Source organism: Prosopis cineraria, unplaced genomic scaffold (genome assembly GCF_029017545.1).
Source record: "Prosopis cineraria cultivar Desert tree isolate PC_DT_omini unplaced genomic scaffold, ASM2901754v1 PC5, whole genome shotgun sequence".
NCBI lineage: Eukaryota > Viridiplantae > Streptophyta > Magnoliopsida > Fabales > Fabaceae > Prosopis > Prosopis cineraria.
Genome location: NW_026555336.1, coordinates 40,759,477 through 40,775,599, shown reverse-complemented (window position 1 = coordinate 40,775,599; position 16,123 = coordinate 40,759,477). Strand labels below are relative to the sequence as shown.

The window sequence follows — 16,123 nt, the reverse complement described above, 5'->3', positions numbered from 1 at the left end:
ATATTAATTTCATTATCTAATATTCATTCTATTTTTAATCTCTAAAGGCATAAATAGACAGAAAAACAAGATATGTAAATATCTAGTCAGTCCCATCTTTTTATTTATTTATTTATTTATTATGCTCTTTAAGGTTTAAAGAGTCTCATCTTTATTTAGTCATCTCATGTCAAAAACTAAATAAATGAGATTGGGAAGGAAAAGTACATTTTGTGGCCCTGATTTTATATTTTCCCGCACAAATTAAACGAAAGCCCACCAAATAAATAGCAACGGGGCTCCCTGCCCAGTTCATCTCAGATCAGCACAGCACACAATGATGATGATGGTGCTCCTTCTCCGCTCCGTCGTCATCCTCCTCCTCCTCGTGCTGTGCCCTACCCTCACGACCGCCTCCGTCACTCCCTCTCCCGCACCCCTCAACCTCTCCTTCCCTCACTTCCAACAACTTCACGTTCAACAGTCCCTCCTCGACGCTTCCCGACCTTCCCTTCCCCCCAGCTTCAACCACACCCACTCCAACGCTTGGAAGCTCAACCTCCTTCACAGAGACATCGTCTCCCGCGACGCCCACGACCATCGCTCCCGATTCGACGCCCGCATCCGCCGCGATTCCGTAAGAGTCGCCTCCCTCGTTCGCCGCCTCTCTCCCTCTTTCCACTCTGAGGCTTTCGGCTCCGACGTTGTCTCCGGTATGGATCAAGGCAGCGGCGAGTACTTTGTTACCATTGGAGTTGGCAGCCCTCCCAAGAGTCAGCTTGTGGTCATTGACTCTGGGAGTGATATCATATGGGTCCAGTGTCAGCCTTGTAGCCAATGTTACCGTCAGTCTGACCCCGTTTTCAACCCCGCTGATTCCGCCACCTTCTCCGGAGTTCCCTGCACTTCCTCCGTCTGCGACCGCCTCGAGAATGCCGGCTGCCGCGAAGGAAGGTGCCGTTATGAGGTTTCTTATGGGGACGGGTCCTATACCAAAGGGACGCTAGCCCTCGAAACTCTCACCGTCGGTCGGACCCTGATCCGGAACGTGGCGATCGGGTGCGGACACAAGAATCAAGGCATGTTTGTCGGAGCCGCCGGCCTATTGGGTCTCGGAAGTGGGACCATGTCCTTCGTTGGCCAGCTGGGAGGCCAGACGGGCGGTGCCTTCAGTTACTGTTTAGTGAGCCGGGGCTCTGGATCATCCGGGTCGCTCGAATTCGGACGCGAGGCCATGCCCGCCGGAGCCGCGTGGGTCCCCCTAAGCCGCAACCCGCAAGCCTTGAGTTTCTACTACGTGGGGCTTTCCGGTCTTGGAGTCGGAGGCCAGCGGGTGCCCATTTCCGAAGACATATTCCGGCTCACTGAATTTGGCGACGGAGGCGTTGTCATGGACACCGGCACGGCCGTGACAAGGCTTCCAACGGCGGCCTACAATGCATTCCGGGATGCTTTCGTCTCGCAAACAACAAACCTGCCCCGGTCATCGGCAGTATCCATATTCGACACATGCTACGACTTAAACGGGTTCGTAACGGTTCGGGTGCCTACCGTATCATTTTACTTCTCGGGGGGACCGATCCTCACCCTGCCAGCCCGTAATTTTCTGATACCGGTCGACGATGAAGGGACGTTCTGCTTTGCATTTGCCGCTTCTCCTTCGGGGCTTTCCATCATAGGGAACATTCAACAAGAAGGGATTCAGATCTCAGTGGACGGAGCCAATGGGTTCGTCGGATTCGGACCGAATGTTTGTTAGATTGCAAGCCACGTGTGTAAATTTTGGTAGCCGTAGTAATTTTTGATGTTAACGCTACGTGTATTATAATAATATGTTGTATCATTTACATAGAACTGAGCTAGATGGGGGGCGGGACGGGGCGGGGCATGGTTGTCGGCATTAATTATTGTAGTGATGTATCATGTATGAGGGTTGCTTTTGATGAGTTGCTAAAAGCGACGAGGAAATTGTAATACAGGCTCGTGAAATTAAGTGGGTATGATAATGTGCGTGAGAATTGATGCTTACATTGTGAGGCATGTGAGGGTCAGGGGAGTCAAAGATTGAGAGGAGGAAGATGAGGGAGGGGATAGTCAAAAAAGACTAATGGAAAAGGGGATGTTGCAGGAGAAGGGAGCCATGATAAGAGGGATCCAAGAGGGAGGCTTTTTCATAGTATTAGTGGCAGATAGAAATGATTCAGTGCCCGAGGCAAGGGGGCCATATAATTAATTAACTTTGCTTTTCTTTCTTCAACACACATGGACGCACATATGGGGAGGCCTGCCTGGCCCTCACACTTTCTCATCAATGAGACTGTCCTTTAAAATTCAAATCCATGCACGATTTACATACACACATACGTACTCCCCTTGTTCTTTTTTTGATATCAATCTTGTGTTTGAGCAGTCATAGAACCAACAACACCCATTGGTATCCGCTCGCAGGCTCTAAAGTGGTATCTTGTGAATAATTAGAGGAAGGGAATGGAGGCCAAACAGCAATAGAGGACATGTGAAAGAATCAGTAGGGAATTTGTGGCGTAGCTGAGTGACGATTCGTGTGCATTCAAGTGACCACTTTTACAAAGCGAAACATTTGCTTTTCTATTTTGCTTCTTTTCAGAGGTCAAGAAAGACACAGACATGAACATGAGGTTACGAACAACAACGGCGGAAAATAACTTTTGCGCCTGTTTTCTTCCCTTTTAAAATTCTTGATTTTTTTTTTTTGGTGTGTGGATGGAGGGAGGGAGGGAAGGGTTGAGGGGCTGTCTGAACAGTGAAGAATGGGGTATGATGTCAATAAATGTGGGGGCTGCTAGGGTTTTTGCAGGAGCTAGGCCCACCGAAAAGTAGAGAGAAATTGATGGCAAGTGTGTGTGGATTCAAGCTTTACTGCATAGATTGGAATATACTTTTTTAGAAAATATCTAACTAAATTTTAGTAAATGAAGTAATATATTATTTATGACGAGAGTAAAAAGATTTGATTGAAGGATGAGGAAATTCAGAAGAGAAGGAAGGAGGGCGTCATGGGTCTCACTTGTGTACCTGTTTTACTTAACCTACCTACTTTTTAGACGTTGCCATCTTCACATCTCTTGATATCACATCATGGAAAAAAAATACTCCCTGTATTGTTTAAAAAAAATTAGTCAAACTATTAATAATTTACTATATATAATACTATGACTTGTTCAAGAATTTATATTTTATATTAAGTCACCTCTCACTTGTTCATATTGTTTTTGATACTTTTGCATGATAAAATAGGTTATTACACTGTCAATGTAATTCAAGGATAACTCTCTCAATGTTTTTAATAATTTTGGAAAAATGACTATAAAATCTTACCAAAATATATAAATTATAATTAAGTCTTTTGAAATGACATAATTTCTCTAAAGTCCGTTGATACCTTTCTAACATTAATGATTTTAGGTTAAATAATTAACTTATTTTTTTAAAATAAAAAAAATAATGGCTTCATGTGAGAAGTTATAATTTTTTATTCAATTCTTGTGATTTACAGAATAAAAGTTGTGATTGATTATTTTTAAAACTTATACTTCAAAGTAAGAAATTTCTTGTGGGAAGTTGTGATTTCTTGGTAAAATTTTACGATTTACATAATCAAAGTTATAATTGCTTAAACAAAAGTTTTTATTGAAATTTGTTACTTTTAAAATTTATTTATAAATCATAAAAGAAATTTTATGTGAGAAGTTATGATTTTTCATTCAATTTTTGTACTTTAAAGAATAAAAGTTGTGATTGAAAAATGAAACCAGACCTTCTTTTTATTTAGTCCCTAACAAATAAAATACTTTTCACAATTTATTTTAATCAATAATTACAAGTTGCAAAATTACATAATATGTTATTATATCTGTTAATTTTATTTGTAAAGAAATTAGAAGAATTTTATAAATGATCAAATTAAAAAAATACTATGAATAAATAAAATAATAATTTGATAAAATGGACAGTTCCACTAGAGAGAGAGAGAGTTATTTAAAAAAATTTTAAATTGATGGATTTGAATTTAAATTTTAGATTTAAATTTCTTTATAATTTATGTATTTAAAAAATTTTATTTGGATTATTTGAAAATTTTAAAATGAAAAGGAGAGATGGGTTAAGATTTAAAAAAATAAAAATTAAAAATGATGAGCTTATTTCTATTATAGGAGAGTGGTAAAGAAATAGTAAAAAAAACAAAGATTTATAAATAATTGGGGTGTAGAAAAAAATTTAAAATATAAAAAAATATAATTTAAAATAGATTCATAGTTGTTTGTGTATTCAAATGAAAGATTTGGTTCAAATTCAGATATAAATCTAAATCTCATTAATCTAAATACATTATAAGTCTTGTTTTTTTTTTTCGGTGAAATATGCTCAAGGGTTTATTAATGGGTGGGTACAAGATTAGCGGATATATAGGATCATTGCTTTATTTTGTGTATTGTCGTTCATATTTTATTTTATTTTTCTTGACTTTTGCCCATGTCGAGGCCAAATTAAAATGACACATGATCGTGAATTCAAAGTCTGCACAGTGAGAGCCCCTTCTATAATCAAATCTTTTCCGGAAACAAGACACTCTTCATTTTAACCCTTTCTCAGATTCCCTTTCTGTGATCGCCATAATGAAAATAATTAAGAATGAATGGAAAGCGGACATGGATTAAAGCGGCTAGGTATGGCGTTTCATCTTTGATTCTTTTCTTGGTTGACACAAACACTTTACTGTTCTAATTGTTGGATCTGCACAATTTGCATGTGAATCTAACAAAGACAAACAAACAATAAAAGCAATCCAAACTGTGGATCTTTTTTTTTTTTTTTTCCTTTTAATGCGATGATAAAAGTGGGGAAACCAGTATCTGTCTCCCTGATTTTTTTTTTGCCAGAATTTCTCCCTGAATTCTTGAATACAGTTTATCTGTAACTGTAAGTATTCTTATTTCTTAGTTTTTTCAGCCGTCACATATTCTGAAGTTTGAACAGAGTATTGGAAATAGTATCAATTTTTTTTTTATTTACTAGTATTTCTTTTAAGAAAATCAGGAACTCCATGTTGAAGAAATTTCAGAAATTGAATTGTTAATTAACCAGAAAAATGTTTGAGAAATTATTTCAAATTGTGCTTCAATAGTTAACCAATAAATGAAAATATGTTTAATTCCTTTTTTTTTTTTAACAAACAGTTGCGATAAACAAGATACCCACATCAAGCATCGAACCTTTGGATAAACAAAAGAAACAGAGTTATACAAGTAAATAGAAACTTTTGTTTTTGTGCATACCAAATATTTCTCGTGCACATGGCTCATGCCCTTTATCCCATCATAGATCACCTATATTTCCTTCTTTACGCCTCTCAAAAAAAAAAAAATTAGCTTTTTATATGTTATAATTTTATCATCACTTTCTCTATATCACAATATATGACATCTTCTAAAAGCCTTATTTAATTCAAAATGCAAGACTTTAGGTAACTTTTATACTTATCTTTCTAGTTATACTCCTAATTCATTTATTACCCTTTATGAAAAATGATAATTAAAATTTTATTATTATTATCAAGATATTTATAAGACATTTAATAAATGTATAATTGAAAAGATATAAATTTTTAAAAAAAATTTAAAATTTTAACTAACATTTTTTAGAATCACTGCCTCCGTTCACAAATGTAAGATATTTTGTAAAAAAATTATATATTAAAAATATAATGCATTTTTAGTATTTCAAGGTACGCCTAATATTTTTTTTAGAATTAATCATTATGCTTTTTTCAAAAATACCCTTAATAAATAAATCACTTTACATTTATTTTAGAGTAAAACATTATTAAATAAAATAAATATAAAAAAATAATATTAATTTGAAAACAAATAACTACTTTATTAAAAGTAAAATTCAATTAAAATGCCTTATATTTTTTTAAAAAAAGGAGTATGAATTAATTATTAATGTCATATATTTTAACCCAGAGGGAGTATTGTACAAATTTTACTCCAATGAAATATATATAGTAATGTCATATATTTTAACCCGGAGGGAGTATTGTACAAATTTTACTCCAATGAAATATATATAGTACATGTGACCTAATTCCTTGGAAGAAAAAAAACCATCCTTGACACAGTTGAGCATGGGAAATACAACAGCCATTGAAGAACATTTGGCAATCCATGCAGTGTCCAAGGTAGAGATAATTCTGGGAATATAAAAGAAGAAAAAGGTCGGCTGCTCAAGGAAATTTTCCACAGAGAGAATCTAACTAGTATATTTACAGACTTCTTTATACTACATAGCTGTTGCAGGGGAACAAAAATGCCCTTGAGGGCTTCATAACCTATTAAGGTACACCGAAAATAAACCAGCCTTCCCTACCCAATATGAGCAACACATATGAAGGGGCACCAAAAAATGCAGCAATACATAACTGAGCAGCCCAGAACAAAGATTGGACTGATTCAGATCATCCAACATCATGGGAACACAAAGTAAGCACCATTTCTTCAGACCATGAAAAGATATTTTAGGTCATCCACTGTCAGGCGAGTTGCCGTCCCGCCAGCTTGATCTTCACCAAAAGCAGACGCCACCATTTTTCTCTTGTCTTCCTGAAAACATGATCCAACAGAAGGAGCTCAGTGGTAGAAAATGAGTTCTTAAATAACAGTGATATCGCAGTGAGGACGGGCAAAAGGTGGAAGACTAGAAGGGATAGGCAATATAGAAAAGGTCTCCAGAGTTTTGAAGCAGATACCAGAAGACCCAAGAGCAGCTTCTCAATCAGCCGTCATCAAGTCAGCTTTTATTCTTTAGGAGTGCAGATTTGCATGTTAAATACCTTGGACAATAATTTAATTTCCAGTTGTCTCACACATCCCATGACACAAACTAGAATTGTTCCTATTTCATAGGATGTCTCCAAAGAGACAGAATTCCTCTTTCATATTTTGGTGAAGATAAAAAAAAAAAAAGAAAAAAACAAATATAATAAAACTCCAAAAGGCACTGCATATGAAAGCAACGCCAACAAGGTGATTGGACACAGAGTTGAACTTGCAAATTACATCTATGATGGCAACTTGGGCCACAATAAACCTTTTCTCTTGCATATATTCGATAAACATAAAAAACTTAAAATATATATATATATATATAGTAGAAAAAGGAAGAGGAAAGAAGAAAAGGAGCAAACAATTCTGAACCTCAAATCAAACAACTAGAGAATGATACCTGGAGAGCCAAGATTCTATCTTCAACCGTATCTCTTATAGTGAGCCGTGTCACAGTAACAGGACGCGTCTGTCCAATCCTGTGAGCTCGATCAACAGCTTGGTCTTCAGTTGTTGGATTCCACCAAAGATCTAAAAGAACGACATGACAAGCAGCAACCAAGTTCAAACCAAGATTTCCTGCTTTTAGTGACATCAGCATGACAGTTACCTGAAACAAATTTCAGTTAGTCAGATATCAAAGAGTCATTTGGCAACGTTTATAGGCAGTCACATAAAATCCTACTTCAAAGTGCATCAAGCATTTTCATAAAGTTGTTAACGGAATGCCCTTGCATTCCACAGAACTTCAGTAACTAAAAATCAGGCTCTCTTATCAACCAACTTCTAGGTTTGGTCAAAATATTAAACAGCTGTAAAACTCTTAAGGAGGGCAGACCTCAGGATCAGTGTTGAAATCTTTAACAGACTTGTCCCTTGCGGCCAACGTCATGGTACCATCAAGTCTCCTGTATCGAATACCAGAGTCCTTCAGTGAATCTTCAGCTAAGTCCAACATGCTAGTCCACTGGGAAAAAACAATAGCCTTCATTGGTCCGTCAGTTGTGCTCTCTGAATATTTTCTTGTGTGCCTTGTAATAATCACATCTGAATCCAAGTTGTCAACATCTGAAGTTTCAGAAGGCAGTGAATTTCTAGAACGACCAGAGGGACTCAAATGTAGCTCCAGAATCTCGAGGAGTGCCTTGATTTTAGATGAACTGTAATTACTCTGCTGCACGACTGAATAATCAATGAGTCGAGAATTTGAGGAACTGCTATCACCAAGATCACCAGAGATGCAACTTCTTAATGTAGCTTTGGAGAAGATGACATCATCACCAATTTGTTCTCTACAATCAGCAGCTGGGCACATATTTTCATAACCCGTCAAATGTTCTGATACACACTGATAACAGAAAACATGGCCACACATGGTAACAACTGGATCTTCAGGCGTATCCTGTAGAAACCATAGTACAAGAACAATTAGCTCAGTCTCTTGCTAAACACATTTATTCTGTCTACCACGCTTTGAATAATCAATTACAGCAAAACAAAAAGGGTTTAAGTATATGATCCCAAAATGAGCTGGGCAATCAAATGGTAGAAAAATACAGAACATAATCTATTGCCAAAAAAATAGATAACATAATCCCAAAATGGAAAAAACCAAGTGGTACTAAACCGTTATGTAAAGGATTAAGATCACGTGCATGATCTAACATATAAACACACCCAAAACAAAAGCAGAATATGTTTTTTTGGAGAATAACAAAAGCAGAATATTGATGCAACAAGAATATACAGCTTTTGAACTTTTTAAACAGTAAAAATACTGTACCAAAAAAGATAGAGGCTTTTATTAAAGCAACTATCAGATACTTAACTCATGAATTAAAAAACAGCAAAGTTACACTTAAACCTGTGCGTTCAAGCCTTCCCCAAGTGGACATCCTAGTATACTGGTATCCTCACCATTTAAGAAATATATAGCATCCCAAAAAGAAAAGTCACACTTTCCACTTAAAACCTTAGACGTGCCATGGGAAAATTGAAACTCATGAAAAAATCACAATAAACAGTAAATCAATTTCTTCAAGCAATTATTGGCAAAGAAGGAAACAACATAAGAACATCTCATATCTGTAATAAACTCACATTGCAAACTTTGCAAATTGCAAAGGATGTTTCCAAACAATTGAAAAGATTAAGTAGCATCTCCCTTGGAAGTGTTCTCGCCATTTCTATCGAACTTTCCCCGACGAAATCAGAACTATAATCTTTAACAAGACGTGGGTGGTTGCAAGCCTGACGGAGACGTAAAAGCATTAAAAGAATGTTTGCATAATTTTGATTGACTGTACCAGCAGCAGCGTATGCCTGCAATGTACAAGCTTGTTATTTCAAGATTTTGATGTTTGAATACACAAATGGCATTCACAAAAATATCCATAGTGAGTTTAAAATCTTGTCAGCAAAATAACATTTACTGGTTGCCATTCATAATTAATTCGTAGCAGTTGTAGTAATAGAAGTAGTAGCAGCCCGTTTCAAATAGTGCATGCTAAGATAAAAACTAATTAGAAAAATCAACCTTAAATTGAGTACGTGAATCTGCTTCCAACTTGGTGTAGAAGGCCCGCTCCTCAATGGAGAAATCCACCTTATTCAGCTGAATAGTTTTAGGGGGCAAAGTGATTATAGGCTGTCCATCAATCAGTGTTCCTAGACACGCAGAAATTAAAATAAAAAAATATTAAAAAAAAAAGGACAGTGCCCCCTACCATACAGTTTATGGGACTCCAAGTCCATGGCAAATTCATATCAAATGTAAAACCAAAATCTTGATGGGCTGAAATGTACTTCAGCCATCAAGACAGAACTAATTTTTAAAATTCATAATAAATTGCTTTAGTTAAGAGGAGAACGGCAAGATATTATCAAGGACCTGAACCTATCCATGAATATAATCCATCCAAAATCAGACAGCTAAGAACTGGTCATTCACCTTTAGTACGACGTAGCATTATAGCCCTAAGAACTGCTTGAAGCTTCTTGTAACCTTGAATAGAATTTTTGGATATTGGCACTTTTATTGTATTGTAGAATGATTTATATACAGCATAAGGATCATACTTCAGGAATCTGAAGTAGCTATAGAGATCTTCAATAGCGTTTTGAATAGGTGTTCCAGATAAGCACCACCTTCTTTTGGCTCGAAGACTGCAGCAAGCTCTAGCCACCTGAGTTCTATGATTCTTTATTGTTTGAGCTTCATCTAGAATGACCCTGAACCAGCCAACTTTTGCGAGGGCACCAGATGCACAATCAAAAGAACTGTCAATTCCCTTTTTACCTTTTTTACACTTTTTATTTGCATTATTAGCCTTTTTCCTCTTTTTACCAAAAGCAAACTCAGAGGACAACCCAAATTTTTCCCCCATTTTTTCATCAATTTCATCCTCTTCAACTAAAGGTTGCTTTGGAACCTCATTAGTTACAATAGAATATGTTGTGAGGACGACATCATATTTTGCAAGTTCAACAGGATCCTTCGTCCTATTACCCCCATGATAAATCAACACAGAGAGCTTAGCTTCATCTCCTACTTTGTCATCCAATTCCCTTGCCCACTGTCGGAGAACACTAGCAGGGCAGACAACCAGTGTACCAGCAGCTGGTCTTTTCCTGCCAAGCACCCTTGTTGAAGATGAACTAACTGATTCAGGAACAGGCTTTATATCATCTTCATTCTTTTTAGATTTTTCCACAGTACCACCAGCATTATCATTTTCATCATCCTCATCCAAATTTAATGCTTCAGCTTTATGATTGCACATCTCATCTGCTTTCGATTTTGACTGCAATGATCTCTGCATTTGTATGAGGGCAATCATCGAAATTGTCTTTCCAAGGCCCTATTTGAACAACGCTTTTATGTTAAGCAAAAACACTTAGATATACATGTCAAGTGATGCTAATCAAACAAACAATAAAAACACAAGATGTAAAAATGCCCACCTGATCATCAGCCAGAATTCCCCCCAAGCAATGCAAGCTTCTGGTTTCCCTCTGAAGCATCCAAGCCAATGCAATTTTCTGCAGCATACAACTGTTAAAGCTCTAAAACATATAAGCAGCCTGACAAACTAATGAATCAGAGTAGACAAGACAGAAAACCTGATGTCTCAGAAGTGACACAGACAATAAACCATCAGGTAAATTAGCTTCAACTTTTGGCTGATTGAGATCCTGTAACAACCAAATTCATTCTTAAGAAAAACAAGGTATCTCAAGTGCCTGTAGATATTAGAATTAAAAATACCTGTAAAACCCCACAAGAGAGCATTGAAATATAATACCTAGTCCATCTTCATTACTTCATTTATAAAAATAAATTAAAAAGAGTCAACATTTAGTTTTCATTTTTGGCTTCTGACATTATCAATCTTGATGCATGGCAGTGATTCAATCATGACACGTCTAAAGAGCCAAATTTATGCATGCCTCTGATTCATTATTACTATAACTTAACAGGTACCCAAGTACAAAGTATGACAAAAGAAAAACAAGCAAGGTCCTCAAAAACCTCAACACCAAAAAGATTTGTAAAACATGTTAGTTGACATTCAAGATTAAGAAAAATAAACATGTCCTGAAATGCCATCATAATCTAACAGATCTAAGAATCTTGATGACCATTGGTTCTTACTCTGGCAACCTAATGTCAGGCATATATAAGAATTTCAACACCTTTCAAGCAATAAAAGTGGCAATTGATATCCAAAGAATGGGACAAAAGAACATAGCAAAGTGATCCACATTACCCTTTGTTATATCCAGGAATTCCCTTCAGTAAATCTTGATCATCTTTGATCATGTATGACGTATTGTAACAAAATGGGGCTCATTTAAAAAGAAGTTTAGTTGACACATTTTCAGAAGAGATTATGTGTTTTAATATATTTCTACATAACGTAATAGTCGGAATATCTGCATACAACTTAAGAGTATTGATAGCCAATTGATAAACTTGACAGCAACAAACAGTGATAGTACCTCCAGTGCTGCCTGATAAATTAGTCTCTCATCATTTTCTGAAGCCCTTTCTTCTGCCCCAGTACGAAACAGCTTCACTTGAGCTAGCTAACACTGTGTTAGAGATAGACTTTCCATGAATCATAGGTGGAGGAAGAATCCTAATCCCACCATTTTGATACATCATGCGTTCATCATTGCCCCTGCCATAGTTATCACGCAAAGCGCCCTTGTCACTGTTCGTATTACTTCCTACAACATGAGGAGGATTTTGATGAGCATCATATATCTGACTTCTGCTCACAAGTTCAAGTTGATTGATCAAGTACCAGGTGCAAATGACTGAAGAGATGGAAGTGGCTTTGTTGCAGCTGGCTGAGGCGATGATGAAAAGGTCCTCTTCAAAGCTTGTTGGAATGGTATTTTCTCATAATCAGCATCAGAAGATTTAGCAATTCGGGAATTTACTGTCTGAAACTGACTTGTGTTTCCATTCTTCAAAAAATTGAAAGATCCATCTCCATGCATGTTTGGCATATAACTGCTGGACCCAGGTTCAGTATAGTGATTATAAACACTAGAAGAGCTTGCATTTGAAGTATTTGCCCATCTCAAAGAATTATCAAGCACAAGCCCTCCACCATAACCTGCAAATGAGATTAAATACACCATGAAAATTAAATGATTTAAAGAACAATTTCATTACAAGAAAGCTTTCACTAGACTTCTTTTTTCTGACTTATCCCCAAAATAAAAAAATCACTAGATTTCTACCAACCAGCATTGCTTTCATGAGCAGGCCAACCAGAACGATTTCCATAATTTGGATTTTCTATCTCCTCCAGCTCCAAGTCATCATCTGATGAACTAATACATATGAACTCTAGCTGAGCCATGAAATCTGAATGCCTTTTCTTTCCTTGGCCAACCAGAAAGAGAATTGTCAAATACTATATCAATCAGCTGTCAAAAGCATCAAGAATATCCCTGGACATGACAACAAAAGGAAAGGACAGAAAGCTTCTACATACAAAAATGTCCTTGCTACACACTCCGTCTCTATTAGGTTTTAATATTAGGCTAGAAACTGAACCATCTATAACAAAACAAACTCTCCAAGTCAAGTTGATGGAATGATGAAAATGGTCCACAAGTCAAGCATTTGTCTGGAGCCTAAACTATGATCCAGCTCCCTTTTATTAAGCTACCTATTCATCACTAGAGGTCAGAGTAAAACTCCAAAAAAAAAAATTGAATAGAAAGCAGATCTCATGTAACAAATCAACTACAAATGAAATGATTATATGCTATTTTTTCCTTGCTAAAGATTCAAAGAGGTAATAGGGAGAGCAAAAATTGAGAGAAAAGCATACGGTCAAACAAAATATACAATTGGAAGACATAACAGAATTTTTAAAGTTGACCTCTTAAACCTTGTTCACACAGTTAAAACTTAAGGTTAACATAGAAATATAAAGCAAGCGGAGGCAGGCTTGCACATATATAATGGCAGCCACCCTGATAGGAATCTTTGGAAGAGTCATACCCCAAAAACTGGCTCATGATGTTGGAAAGCCAAACATCTCCATAAATCTCACATCAAAATCCCAACCTTCTGATGAGACTCAAGTTCCATACCATATGGATCATAACATTTAGACACAGTCACACGCTCCACCAATTGGCATCCACAGAGACAAGAGAAGCTCTATTACTATTACCCAGTGAAAGGATGGGGGGAGATTTTAAATCCAATCATAGAAATCTAACCAATAAGGAAGTTAAATGAAGTGTCACTAAATGAAATGTCACAAAGTACAGTTAAGCTCTCCAAGGGAGTCAATTGATGAGGACTTAGGTAGGATGGGATGCTTAAGTCCCATATTGATTAGTATAGGACACTCATTGAGGTATTGGAGAGGCTCTCCCACCTCAACAACTAACTTATTGGGAGGATTTCTTAGCCCACTTAAATACCCATTGGAGCCATAACCCAAAAGCTAGCTCATTACTCATGAGGTCACTAAAACATATCAAAGATTGGTTGGCAAGCTAATATTCTTATCTCACACAAGACTTGACATGTTTTTCTGTTAGTGTTGTTAGCCAGTACATGTCAAGCCCATTGAAGAACACATGAAAGTTGTCTTCAAAATTCTCAAGGATCTTGAGATGACACGACTCCTAGTAAAGATTAAAGACATATATTTCAAGAAAGGAAGCACAAGAGGTAATTAGACCTCTATTGATGTTTATTGAAACGGATCTGTAATTGGCAAGAGATCAACATTAGGCAATTGCACGTACATTTGGGAAAATTTGGTTTCATGGATAAGCAAAAAGCAAGCTGGTATGGCTAGTAATGTTAAAGCCAAGTGCCTAGCTTTATCTCATGGCATTTTGAAGAGCATGTGGCTGTGCTGAAATGGCTTCTTGATGCACTAAATGTTACAACAAAGGTTATGCGACAATAAGGCTATAACTATTATTAAAATCCCATACATCATTGATAGGCCAAGTAAGTGGAGCTTGACCAGAACTTTATCAAGGAGAAGTTAGTCTCCAAAATTATCAAACTTAATTATTCCTTCAAAATTCCAGGTAGCTGACATTTAGACCAAAGCCTTGACTAGGGTGAAATTTGAAGATCTAAATAACAAGTTGGGAATTCAATATTAATTCACCAGGTTGAGGAGTATTGGTATCTCACATTTATGGAGCTGATTAACTCACATATATGGAACTAAACTTTAGGGGTTAATTACGTCATTATTCTGCTTCATTTCCTTCCTTTACTAGTTCCTAATTTTCGGTAACACCTTGAATAATCACAAAACTCAAAAAACACCTGCATATGATCTCCCTCAAGATTTTACCAGGGACAAGGGCAATAGTCCATCAATGCTGGGAAACCCCCCCCCCCAAAAAAAAACCAAAAAAAAATTGTTAAATTGATTGATTCATCTGGTGAACTCATCCTCCTTAGAAGCACATTTTCCAGACAATTTACTTTTCAATGAAGTGGAGCACCCGACCAAAATTCCAATAAAAGGCCTGCCGAAACGCTCCTCACAATAAAGAGTCCAAAAAACAAAGTTACCTGAGCACCAATGAAGTCAGGTTCCTGCATAACACACCCAATATCCACCTGACATTCCTCAATCAAACTCCTAGTTCAAATTATTTTTCCTTTCCTCAGCTGCCAACCGGCTAATCTATCATCCACTTCAGTAAAAATTACATAAATAATGATAGTTCTCAAATCATGCGTTATATACATGCATTGCACTAATGAAGGGCATTCATATTCCAAATGAAAATGGCAGTCAAGAAAACGAAATTATATATCATTGTGTACTTCATATCACACAGACACCACGAGCACTTTCACTAAAGCGTACTTCCCAAGGGAGTGGGGGAAACCACATAATCCCATATTTCATATTAAACAATAAAAGAAAAAAGGGGGAAAAACTCTGATAGAGCATGGAAAACCAATGGGTACAAGGGAACATTTACAGTGAATGCTTGAGAATTACCTTATGATTTACCAAATGTGGCAGAAAGATCGATCCTTTACAGAGCAAATGGCAGGCTGCATCACTAGACCATACACTTGAGCCTAGGGTTCCCCCCACTTTTACTTCAAACAGCAGTCAATATACAGAGGAGCAAACAAATCACGCGCTTGATCGAGTTGACCCGCCCAAAATATGATTTTTCTCAAGGGATTAAGCAATTAAGAAAATGATTGAACTTTCGTAAAGAACGATGAGGGCGAATCAGAACCAAGAAGGACAGAACAGAATGCATCAGTTTCCGTTGTCCGCTATTTTCCAGATTTTGTCAATCCTATTTTTTTGTAATATTTTAAATTTTAAATATATATATTTCTTTTTTATGCATTTAAATAAACAAAGAAGCACCCACACTGTATTAGTTTGATTTTTTGTTTTTTAACCCACAGTTTCATTTCAATTAGTGAAGTACTATTATAAAACACATTTTAAAATATTGTTTAATCGCATTTATAAATCACAATGTAGCTTTTTAAGTAATAATTAAAAAATATTTTTAAATATTTTTTATAAAAAAATAATATAACATTATTTTTTAAATTTATTATATAGGAGCATATTTAAAATTTAACATACTTTTATTCCTGACACTTTTTTACATTAGTATTAATATGATTGGTAAAAATGATTGATAAAGAGAATGGAATGAGTACTTCAAAATGCTCAAATCATATATAAAAGTAATTTAAATTGGTGTCAATTTTGTAAGAAAATATTTTTTTC

General features: G+C 36.3%; 2 protein-coding genes across 2 annotated transcripts; one reads left to right on the top strand and one right to left on the bottom strand.

Moving 5' to 3' along the window:
* The first annotated feature begins 265 nt into the window (after positions 1 to 265).
* Positions 266 to 2,240, top strand: LOC129311598 (protein ASPARTIC PROTEASE IN GUARD CELL 2). Its single transcript, XM_054953948.1, has one exon. It carries the CDS (start codon positions 317 to 319, stop codon positions 1,736 to 1,738), a length of 1,422 nt encoding a protein of 473 aa, XP_054809923.1. The 5' UTR covers positions 266 to 316; the 3' UTR covers positions 1,739 to 2,240.
* Positions 2,241 to 5,990: 3,750 nt separating this feature from the next.
* LOC129311326 (helicase-like transcription factor CHR28) lies at positions 5,991 to 15,652 on the bottom strand. The gene is given in 14 exon segments (XM_054953557.1): positions 5,991 to 6,620; positions 7,243 to 7,452; positions 7,681 to 8,244; positions 8,943 to 9,164; positions 9,379 to 9,509; positions 9,793 to 10,702; positions 10,806 to 10,883; positions 10,965 to 11,036; positions 11,844 to 11,916; positions 11,918 to 12,074; positions 12,152 to 12,469; positions 12,601 to 12,736; positions 14,923 to 15,047; positions 15,362 to 15,652. Coding segments are annotated over 13 exon segments (3,006 nt in total). The 5' UTR covers positions 14,953 to 15,047; positions 15,362 to 15,652; the 3' UTR covers positions 5,991 to 6,515.
* Positions 15,653 to 16,123: the final 471 nt, after the last annotated feature.